At 32.6% G+C, this 12,141-nt stretch overlaps 1 protein-coding gene across 1 annotated transcript; it reads left to right on the top strand.

Annotated features, from left to right (window-relative positions):
- The first annotated feature begins 704 nt into the window (after window positions 1-704).
- LOC143619434 (WAT1-related protein At1g25270-like) lies at window positions 705-7,798 on the top strand. The gene is made up of 7 exons (XM_077091367.1): window positions 705-850; window positions 5,959-6,021; window positions 6,109-6,225; window positions 6,457-6,715; window positions 6,836-6,994; window positions 7,264-7,412; window positions 7,531-7,798. The coding sequence occupies exons 1-7, from the start codon at window positions 705-707 to the stop codon at window positions 7,796-7,798; spliced, it is 1,161 nt and encodes a 386-aa protein (XP_076947482.1).
- The last annotated feature ends 4,343 nt before the right edge of the window (window positions 7,799-12,141 follow it).

The raw sequence follows: 12,141 nt of genomic DNA, 5'->3' as shown, positions 1-12,141 counted from the left end.
ACACACGTACTATACATATGCAATAGTACAATATTACATATATGTAATATCGTGATAAGACTTTTTATAATTATTTTTTTTAAGTATTAGTGAAAAAGTAACACCATTTAAGAAGAATAAAAGAAAAAAATATAAAAAAATGTTTAAAGTTATGTTTTGGGGAGGTTTTTTTATTAGTTCTCTAGCTCTCTTTTTAAGTACAGTTTTTTCTTGAACCATGCTCACTCACTATCTCTCTCTATATATGTATGTATGTATATATATATTAATTAATTATTAAATGTTTTCATTGACCTTTATACTTAGAATGGCTATTTAGAAATATTGATTTTGGCATTGTAGAGATAAAGTATTTTAACATTAAGGTTTTGAATTCAAGTTTCACTATCAGCAAAAAAATTTATTTAAAAAATATATATATATTGGTTTTGGCACTATAAATTCATTTCCTGATATGCATTAAATCCGGGTAATAAATAGTTATGTTTTGCCTCTCTCCTATAAATTAACAAATTCTGGTTTGATTTGCATCATTGCATGTCTGCCAGCTAAGTCTTATATATTCTTTTACCTTACTAATACAACATATATATGGTGGCAAAAATGCTCTAAAAACCTTAAAGTTATCGTATTTTGTCCTACAAAGTTCCATTGTGAAACGATTGAAATTTGTGATCATGCAAAGATTGAAGGCGACGCTGATGATGGTAGCAGCTGAGTTGGTGATAGCCGCATTCAGTGTTTCCTACAAATTGGCCGCGGATGACGGCATGAATATGAAAGTTTTGATTACTTACCGTTACTTGTTCGCTTCCATTCTTATTTTTCTTGTAGCTCTGTTCCTTGAAAGGTATTATATATTCGATCTTCCGTTTGTCAAAATGATTTATATTATAATAATCTGAATGTTGTAAAGTTGACAACATAAATCGTTCCTTCCGTGTATACTAAAAATTAGAGAATTTTGTAGCAATGATTGCTAGTTCGCGCCGATAAAGATATCGAAGTCAATAATGGACCACCGAATACCTTAAAAAAACATAATCTTTCTTGTTTCCTTTTGGGGTAATTCTGTTCAACCTGTCGGTGATATGTGGTCACAGATGGATTGGACCACGAACAACCTTAAAGCATATATATATATATATATATATATATATATATATGTATGGGAAAGTGAATATGGGGTTGTTAAGTACCTAAACTTACATGTGAAACCATCAAAACTACGTAGTTTTAATTAAAAGTTTTCAAAAAACTAATTTTATTCTTTTCTTAATTATGTTTTCTCTCCATTAAACTAGCTAATTAAGAGTCTCTAATTCTTAATTCAACATCGTTTAAATTAAAAACCCCTAATTCTTAATTCGGCGAGATGAGAATAAAGAAAAATATACATTGAAACTTTCATTTAAATTGAAAAACAATGGAAAAATTAAAAGTCTAGTCTTCTGCTACTTTTCTGATGAAAAATTAGAAACCAAAAAATAGAATTGTGATCTGGAATTTCAGTTGCCACTCACATCATTTTAATATATTTTTAATTATCTTCCTATTATCGTCATATTAATCTAGGACTTTATTTATATTTGTTTTCATCAACAATGATGAATTAAGAATTGGAGGTTTACTTTAAGCCGGCTAATAATGGAATGAATACATAATTAGGAAAGTAATAAAATCAACTTTATAGAATTTTAATCAAAACTATGTAGTTTTGATGGTTTCATATATAAGTTTAGGTGCTTAACAGCCCCATATTCACTTTCCTCATATATATATATATATATATATATATATATATGGAGATTTCAAATGAGAACCCCTTTGAGTTTTAAGAACTCGAAAGAACTCAGTCTAACGATTCTTTTTTTCGAATATTTTTTTTACACATGCGTAATATATACACGTAAAAAATTACAGAATTTTTTACGCACCGAGTCGACTTTTTACACATGTCTAACGGACGTAAAAGTTAGTGTAACAATTTACATCTTTATTCGATCTCTCTCCTGCTTTGACTTTTTTACTAGATTTTTAATCTCAACTACATATTCCAATTCATTTAATTAAATGTGTGGCCTAGAATTGAGTTGTTAAATTTTTACAACTTAACATGGTTCTCAAAAAATCCCTCCCCTATATATATATATATATATATATATATATAGGGTTAGGTTAAAATAAAAACCCACTTGAGTTGTGAAAACTCTAGAAACCCGTTCTCAACCACATGTTTTTAATTAAAGATTAAATCTTGTGGTCCACAATTTAATGAAAAATGTTAACATAAATATAACTTTTTCTCTCTTTTAAAAACATATAAAAAAATTAGTAAAAAAATGTCAAAAAATAGCAAAACAATTTTTTTTAATGTTTCGATGTTTTGTATTAAATGTAACAAAAAAAAACGATGTTACATAGGGTTTTCGCAGCTTTCACAACTCAAGTGGGTTTTCATTCTATACTTTGCCTATATATATATATATATATATATATATATATATATATAGGCAAAGTATAGAATGAAAACCCACTTGAGTTGTGAAAGCTGCGAAAATCCTATGTAACATCGTTTTTTTTTTGTTACATGTAATACATGTTGTAACATTTAATACAAAATATCGAAACATTAAAAAAATTGTTTTGCTATTTTTTGACATTTTTTTACTAATTTTTTATTTGTTTTTAGGAGAGAGAAAAAGTTATATTTATGTTAAAATTTTTTATTAACTTTAATTGTAGACCACAAGATTTAATCTCTAATTAAAAACATGTGGTTGAGAATGATTTTCTAGAATTTTCACAACTTAAGTGGGTTTTTATTTTAATCTAACCCTATTAACTAACTCATTTGTTAATTATGGTGTTGTAAGTTATCAAGCTAACTAGTTATGGATGGTGAAAAAAATAAATAAAGATAAAAAACCAAAAAAGAAAAAGAAAAGGTTGACATGGTTGCTAGTGCGCGGCTCCATCTTTTTTATTTCACTACGCTAGTTATTGCGCTAACTAACACTACATAGCACCACGACATGGTGTAGCCGGCATTATGGGTGCACCACCTCAGCTTTAACGCCCATTTTACAGTCCAACAACAACCAGTCTAATGTCAATCAATCAATCAATCAATCATACCCAGTAAAATCCCACCGACAGCAAAGCTATAGGTAGGGTCTGGGGAGGGTGGGATGTAGGCACACCGTACCTCTATCCAAAGGAATAAAGAGGTGGCTTCCAGAGAGACCCTCGGCTCTAAGTACATGTGTATGAAGCAAAATAAAGGAAATCAAAGTTTAACCGTTATATAAAAACTACTACTAATTATAATAATATTAATAATAAGGTCACAGTTTAACAGCAATATAAAAGCTAATAATAATAATAATAATAATAATAATATATGTAAGGGAAATACCATTATGGTATGTGACCTAAATAAGTTAAGTCTAAGCCCTAAGTTATTCAATTCTCTCTAAAAATCCTTAACTTTAATTCTACTTCTCCACGAATTCCTATCCTCAACCATGTCCTCGGAGAGGTTTAGGTCTATCAAATCATGCCTAATCCTCTCATCCCAAGTCAATTTAGGTCGTCCTCTACCCCTTCTCCCCTCTATAGTAATGTTTTCTACGGATCTAACAACCAGTCTAATGATCACCGGCTAATCACTACCATTAAAGACATATTTTTTGCTTTAAAGAATCGGCTAGTAGAATTAAAACTTTTCTTTCTAGTAACCTCAGTGGCGCTAACCCCCTCCGCGTTAGTCACCCTCCATAACGCCACCCCCCATTCAACCTTTCCATCGTTAACCAATTGCCACCCAACATAACGTACCCTGATAAGGCCGCTCTAGCACGGCGTTTTACTTCGGAAAACACCACCACCTCTAGAAAGGTGATACCACGTCGGTGGCTATACGGGTTTAACACCAACGGCAAACTGCCCCACAACGGCTAGGCTAATGGTTGAGAAATTCCCCATTTTTGTATATTCAAACCCGTCTGCCTAATCATCGTTTTCTTCTACAAGGTTCAAACTCTGACCTCCGACCACATTTGTAAAAGAACTAAACAAAAACTACAGACATTGAAAGCGCACATAAGATTAAATCAACGCTTGTTCTTTAATTTTAAAATTGACCTGATTTGTACTTTACGTATCCAAATGATAACACCGTTTATCCTTTAACCATAACTCAATTTGTTTTTATCGTTAAATCAAATCATGTGTCTAGCTTGCACATTAGGGCAATATGGTCATTTTATTTTTTTATTTATTTAATATTTTGATAATAAAATAGTTATCAACCTTATTAAGCATACAAGTTGTATGACTTAGTCAATACAAAACCCTATTTCTTTCTCTAACTTATCACCAACAAACGACCAAATCCGGCCATCAAATATACCCGGCCCGGCCCCGCCCCGCCCCATCGCCTGTGGCCACCAAATCTTCAAGATCATCCAAATTGAAATCATCTTCGAAGCTTCTACCTTCAAAATCTTGCAACATCAAATCCTCCTTCATAATTAACTTTTCTCCATCATTTTTCTTATCATGATTGCTTCCACTTTCTTTTCCAAGTTCTTTCATCAATTCATCCTTTAGCACCCCTTAACAACTTCATTTCCAGTTTCATGCTTGAGACTTGTATTACGTTCACCCATCTCGTTTTCTTTCTCCTTCTCCATGTTGTATTTCCAAGATAACCAACACATGTAGCCTTGATAATACTCAAATTTGCTTCATAGACCTCTTGCGGAACCATGGTGCCACTTGTTATCCTTGTAAGCTATTTCAGGCCACTGTGTCTCAAGAAGTTCAATATTAACGAAACCGTTTGGTAACCTTGGGGATATTCTTTGTTTGTTTGATTGAATTTTTCATTATAGAACCATTTAACAAACTTAACAAACTCCACCCATAAAGATTCTTTGAACTTTATTACATAACTAGTTTGAGGCCCGTGTATTACACGGGTAATTGACGAAAATTTTAAACTCTAACCATTAAGTAAAACTCGGTCAACAAAATGATTATATATTGTCAACACAATTACAATTTACATTAAAATTATAAAAATTGCATAACTAAGGTTACACAAATATGTTACAAATAAGTAAAAAACTTTATTGTATACTAATTTATTGTTGTATTGGTCGGTATACATTATTTATAAAAAAAAATCAAAATCTTTAGTCTATGTCTTCTTATAACTATTTATAAGTTAACATATAGGTTTGCTTGTAACTCTTGATGTAGTCACGTAAAGTTGTCCATGAGACAAATAAGGTTCTTTCAAGTACATACCAATCCTAAATAATGATAAATATATCCATGAAACTAACAAAGAAAAATATTCATACACATAAAATATCATGTATTTTAACAATTAATATGATGTCATTTGAGATGTTTATCCAAAAAACATGATTATCCCAAAAACCAGAATACCTGAACTTTGATGATATAATCATCCTTAGAATTTTTAAAATTTGAAGTTGATTGATCATGATAAATTTGTTATCATTAATATTTGTGTATAACATTAATATGCAACTACCAAATGGAGTTAAAGTAAATGGTACTTAACTGCTAGACGGCTTTCGGCCCTTAATGCATAAACACAGTTTAGACCCAGTAAGTGTTCAAGTAATATTGTCTTCGGCCCATTAAAACACATAAACATAAAACTCAAACTTGAATAGATTGGATTCTAACATAAAGGGGTACCCAACCTTTGCATGCATCACAAGAGGGTAATTTCTTGTCAATGTCTCACAAAGGGGGTTGTCGCCGCCGTCATGGACTATCACTGAGTCTACCAAATAAAATTCTCATGATAACAAATAGGGAATGAGCCTGAATGTGTGTTAATATGATCACTATGTTCACCAAATAAATATTCTACACTGTGTAACATGAAAATGCTTATGTGGGCGTATGTCACAGAAACAAAAGGCCGAAGCTAACATGGACGATACTCTTCCAAGCTTTTCTTTGTGCCATTTTCGGGTATGTTGTCAAGCTGAATGTAAATATACATATTCTCTATTATATTGAAATAATCTTATATTTGCTTCTCATTGTTCAACAATGCAGTGGGCCGATGTCGCAAAATATATATTCTAAAAGCTTGGTTCTAACGTCCGCGACATTCGCTGCAGCTTTTACCAATCTTATCCCACCATTAACCTTCATCGTAGCTGTTCTGTTGAGGTGTGCTAATTAAGCACAATTGTTTATTGATTATTCCAACAATAATTTTGTGGTTTCTGAAAAAAAAAACAATAATAATAATTACTATATGTAGTTATACAGTATGGACCATTTAAAAGTATATTTTGTTAATTAAACAATAATAGAAAATAAAATGATCCAATTACAATAGAGAGACAGATAAAATACATTAGACTTGCAACTAATGAAGTATTTAAGTTGGAATTAAAGGTTGGAGAAAGTTGAAATAGGTAAAATCACAGGAAAAGCAAAGGTCATTGGAACCCTTGTTGGAGTTGGAGGGGCAATGATTTTAACGTTTTACAAAGGTCAACAACTTAATATCAAGTCAAGCCATTTCAACCTTTTGCATGACGGTCAACGTATAAATGGACGCATGACAACAACTCACAAGACATCTAATCATATCGTTGGCTCTATATTGGCACTAGCTTATTCTCTTTCTATTGCCCTTTATTACATTTTGCAGGTCAGTTCTCTTCATTACCACAACTTTCTATAAAAATGATGAACAAGAAGACAAGTAAATTGGATCAGGAACAAAACTTTAATAAATTTTAACTTGATTATGTGAATTTTCAATACACAGAGTACATTCAGTACGAATTATCCATGTCATTACTCAAACACATTTTTATTTAGTGTGATTGGGTTGATACAATCTGTTGTGTATGCTATTCCAACCGAAAGAACTTGGAGTCAATGGAAGCTCAGCTCGAAAATCTGGCTACTCTCAGCTATTTTTCAAGTAAATAGTTATCCCTTATCTCATTTAGTTAAGTTGATCACATTGAAAAATTGTAGATGTATTGTTAGTGTAAGTCTTGTGTAAGCATGGGGGGTTAAATATCGTATTTACAAACCCAGGGTTTTTTGAGTTAGTTTTTCTCTTAGTTTGTGTCTAATTATAAGGATTTGTATTGGTGGGTCATAAATAGGGTTATTTGTAATCAAGTCTCTTATCCCAATCAAGTTTTAGACTCAATTTGTTATATCATTTACTTTAATGTATCACAGGGAATATGTTCATTGCTGGCTGTTTTTTTGGTCACGGCAGCTGTACATTTACAAGGCCCATTGTTCGTTTCAGTTTTCAATCCTTTGGTGCTTGTTTTTGTGGCGGTAGCTGGTTTTTTTGTACTTAATGAAAAGCTGTATTTGGGAACGTAAGTGAACTAAACACAATATTAAAAAAAGGCCTATTTTATACTTTGTAAATGACATTATTTATTGTTAGTTTCTTGCTTTTTTTATATGCAACTTACAAGCTGATATGATATGTAGTCTTTTAGGATCTGTGATAATTATAACGGGGTTGTACATGGTGCTATGGGGCAAAGGAAAAGAGGCTAAGACACTGAAGAAGCTAACGCCTTCGGGCATTTCAAAAGATGTAAATGTTGCCTCAAATGTCATGGAAACTACGTTCACTCTCGAGACTGTGTCAATGGCTCCTACATCCTTTTCATTTAATGTTGATGAAGGTGATAAATTGCCCGTAAATTCTCCAAGAAAAGAACTTAAAGATCAAGAAATTGTTGAGGATATTTGACGGGCTCAAAAGATATTGAAATGTTTTGGTTTTTGGTATAGCCTAAAGGCTATATAATATTATAGAATAAATGGTTGACAATAAGTTTTATTTATGTCCAAAAACTAATTTGTGGTTTTTAACCATTATTGTTGATGATTATTCATAGGCTATCATAATCGATCTTTAAAACCAAAAAGTTTTAAATCACATGGCAAATTTGATGTTAGCTTGTAGCTTTTCCCTATATACATTGCTTTAACTAGTTGCCAACTTTATAATCAGTACTAGAATTAACTTATATCAAACAAATACACAAACGACACAAATACACAAACGACGGATATAAAAAAATCTGAAAGCTCACGCTTTGTGTAACATCCAATAATTACCAAGTAATAAATAAAAAGATTATTATTATATTATATTTAAGGTTTGAGAAAGAATTATGGAATTAGTCATGGGCTTGGTAGTCATGGCTATATATGGGCTTAATACGGGATTATAGTATAAATACCCAAGCTTAACCCAAAATGATCATTTCATCATTCTCTACACTATAATTAACACACACAAACACTCTTCTTTTTCAAAAATCAATAATCAAGATCCAGGATGTTCCATTGTCATTTTGTTCAAGAAAGCATCAAGAGGCTAGATCCACAATCCTTAAACCAGATCTTGATCTTAGAACACCAAAAGGTAAGAAAATGGATTAAAGGTTATGGTTTGTGTTAGATCTTGGCTTAAAATGGTCATATAATGGTAGATCTAGCCACAAGAATTCATAAAGTATGAACTTTGGCTTGGATCAAGGCATCGAACTTAGATCTCGCATTAGTGGCTTAGAAGTTCAATAAAAAGGTGGTTTAAACGAACTCGTCTTTGTATGGATCTTGGTAAAGTGTTAGAAAGCACATTATGACCTTAGGCCAGGGGCTGAAATCCCGAAACAGCGGACCAGCTAGTTATAGCAGTTAAAAATCGTAAACGGGTCAATTTTGCGTGAACTGGGTTTCTGAGACGGGCGTACCCGCAGCGGCTAATTCTTCAACTCATGTTGGAATTGTTGGGTTTTGATGGTGACCAGTCAAATTTATTATCAAATAAACCGAGTTTGATAATAACTAGTTAAATAATTAAACACGTTAATTAATATAAACGCGCGGAAAGTAAACGAGTAATTAGCACAAAAACTAAACCCGACAGGATCCAGTTACAAACTACACGAGCACGAAATAAATATAAAATTAATCTATCTAGTTATCAATGAGATAGATATATCTTCACGATTAATGAATAACCATTCGAGACACTGAGGTACAACGTGTTAGTACACTTTTGTGTGACAAGTGCTTAGAGTTGAACTGATTAGTCGTTTAGTCTTTGTATAAGGTACATTTGTAGAGAATGGAAGATGGAAAAGTAGAGAATGGGAAGTAAATGTAAATAATGAAGGGCAAATATAAAGAATGAGAGGTAAAGTTAAATAATGAAGAGCGAATGTAGAAAATGAAGGGAAAATGTAGAGAATGGGAGGTGAAGTTAGAGAATGTGCTTATTAGTACAAATAGTTTCATTTGTAAGTTAGTTGGAAGATTTATAGACTTGATTTGCATCCAAATTGTACGAAACTATGCCGAAATTTATAACGAGCTTCAACGAGTTAATATTTACATCTTGTGTTCTTAATCTTTTCGTTTTCGTTCATCCATTAGTATCGAAACGCACCAAAACAAACTCCGCGTGTTTTCGGTTTCGTAGATCAATATCGAGTTAATCGATCCTCATCGGGAAAGACAAGTGGTCTCAAAGATTTCATTGCTCGATTCTACATCTAATCGTTGAATCTCATGTTAAATCGTTAAACGATTATATCTGAATTCGATTTCGAAATCTTTATGTTTTTCGTGTTGAGTTTTGATTGATTCGGATCAGATCAGTTGTTTGTTTGAGGTATAGGATTGTAAAGAATAGAATTTCGAGCTTATTTATTAATTCATATGCTAATTCATTCAAAAAATCATGAAATTCGATTTTCGGGCAAAGAAAACCGTTTTTTTTCCGGTGGCCTAACAACTTTTTCGGGCGAATTCGTTTTTCCGGCCACCACAACTGAATTTTCTGTCGAGCAAGTACTTCTGAATTTCATGATCAATCGATGTTTCTAGGTTGTTTAACTTGATATCCGGTGAAGATTTGAGTTTTCCGGCCACAAAAACTGTTTTTTCGGGGAGTTTGTATGACGTAACAGTGTGTTACGGTGTGTGATGAGTTCTGGATCTTCAACTTATTTTCTAGATAAGATTTTATCATTAAATCATTTCAAATATGAGTTCAATTTGAAGTTCCGGCAAAAATTCGTTTTTTCCGGCGTCCTAACAGACTTTCCGGCCAAATAACCAGATTTTCCGGCGACGAGTATATTTGATTGGAGTTTGATTCGTTCAGTTTGTTGGCTTGAATCTGTTCAAATTGAATATGATTTTGTGTTCATATTAATTCGTATGCAAGTGTGCTAAAACAAAATTTCCGACCATAAATTGAATTTGTAGGCCTTAAGTGTTTGTTTTTCCGTCAAATATAGCAACTTCACCGGTAACCGTTTTTTTCAGCTTAATCAAAATCACTCGTTGCCACATTATAATCATTTTCAATTCACTTGTCAACCACAGATATTGTTCACTTCTTCGAAAATCAGATTCCGTGTGGGAATTTAGTTCCGTCAATTTTGGTTTGAAGAATAATCTTGAATAATCAATAAATTTGAGGGTTTGTTTTGTTAAGTTTAATTTAATATGGATTATTCTAGAATAAGGTTGTCTCGGTTTCTAAGTTAGGTTTGGCTTGGAGAGCCGGTTTAATAGATTTATAAATAGGGTTCTAGGTTATTGTTTATTTGTTGAGTCAAGAAGTCTCTTCTCCATGTAAGTTTGTTATGGTCGCGAAGTTCGTTTAGCTCGTGTTCGTTTGTTTGTTTGATCTGATTGTTTGATCCACCTGGGCCAACAATTGGTATCAGAGCTCGTATTAGAGTTCGGAGAAACCAGTCGATTGCAGGTTTGCAACAAGAGCGTAAGGTCGAAAATTAAAGGAGATATTAGTTTGAGGTTATTTGAGACGGTGAATTTACAATTAATCTAGAAGGTTGTAATTAATTTAGTTCATGAAAGAAGAGAGAAGTAACCAGGTTACGATTTGGATTGAAAAGAAAAATACCAAGCAAACAACTACATCAAAATTAGTGGTTGTAGTTGATAGAAGAAAAAAGGAAAACCATTAGGCATGCACACAACTCTTTTGAGGTGCTATTGTTAATCCATAAAAGGGAAGTAAATAATATTAACGAACTTGGTTGCTTGCTTACCTGAGTCTAAAGAGGCTTGAAATAAATTAGAAGAAAGAAATCACACTAAGTTCATAAGGTTCAAGAACTTTTAATAGCAAACAGAAGGTAATTAAGTAGGTTAATCAAGATTCTTTTTTCTTGATGAATTAAGAAAAAGATTGTGGTGTTTGGTTATTTATTGGAGACTTGTTTCGGTACCAGAATCAATTCCAACTGAAAAGCAAACTAGAAAATAAAGTAAAAATAGGAAAGACACGATGATGATTGGAGGACTTCCAGTATTGACGAAGTCGAACTACAAAGTATGGTCGACCAAGATGGAGGGATTTTTGAAAGACTATGGCTTTTGGGAAGTTGTTGAACATACTATCGGCGTAGCTGTAGATGAAAGGAAGATGTGCACAGCATTAGGTTTCAAATGTCAAACCCTATCGGAAGAGATCTTGGTACAAGTTGGTATGCTCATGAATTCTAAGGAAGTATGGCATGCCTTGAAGATTCAATTTCTTGGAATTGATTATGTACGAAGGGTAGAAGATGAAAACGTAGCTCAAAAAGGCGTTGAGAAAGAAAGATTTGATGAGATCGCTGAGAAAGAAAGATTGGATGCAATTGTTCAAGAAGAACAAGCATGTAAGAAAGAAGCTCGGGAAGTTGTAGTGAAAGAAGAAGCTTTGCAAGCTGTTTTGAGAAGTGAAGGAAAAGAAAGATTGAATAAACAAAAGGAGAGAATTTCTTCGAAAGAAGAAAAGAAGATTATGAATCTTCAGGTATGTTTTTCTGACTCAAGCAACCTTGAAGATGAGAAAACTATTAAGATAAGTGAGAAAAAACGAAGCAAGAAATCTGCTATTGATCATGATGATGAGAGGAAGGATACAGTACTGAATGAAATGAACGATGCAGCTAACAAGTCTGCAGATTTAGAATCATGTGTGAAAGTCAACAATCGAGCATTTGTTATGAAAAGTCAGTTGCGAATGAAAGGTTAAGAAGAATAGTCAGAAAAAAAAGT

The sequence above is a fragment of the Bidens hawaiensis genome, unplaced genomic scaffold (assembly GCF_021521415.1).
Source record: "Bidens hawaiensis isolate Kalapana, Puna unplaced genomic scaffold, B.hawaiensis_p1.1 tig00002438_1, whole genome shotgun sequence".
NCBI lineage: Eukaryota > Viridiplantae > Streptophyta > Magnoliopsida > Asterales > Asteraceae > Bidens > Bidens hawaiensis.
Note: the sequence above shows the minus strand (reverse complement) of the source record. Positions and strands in the feature narration are given on the sequence as shown.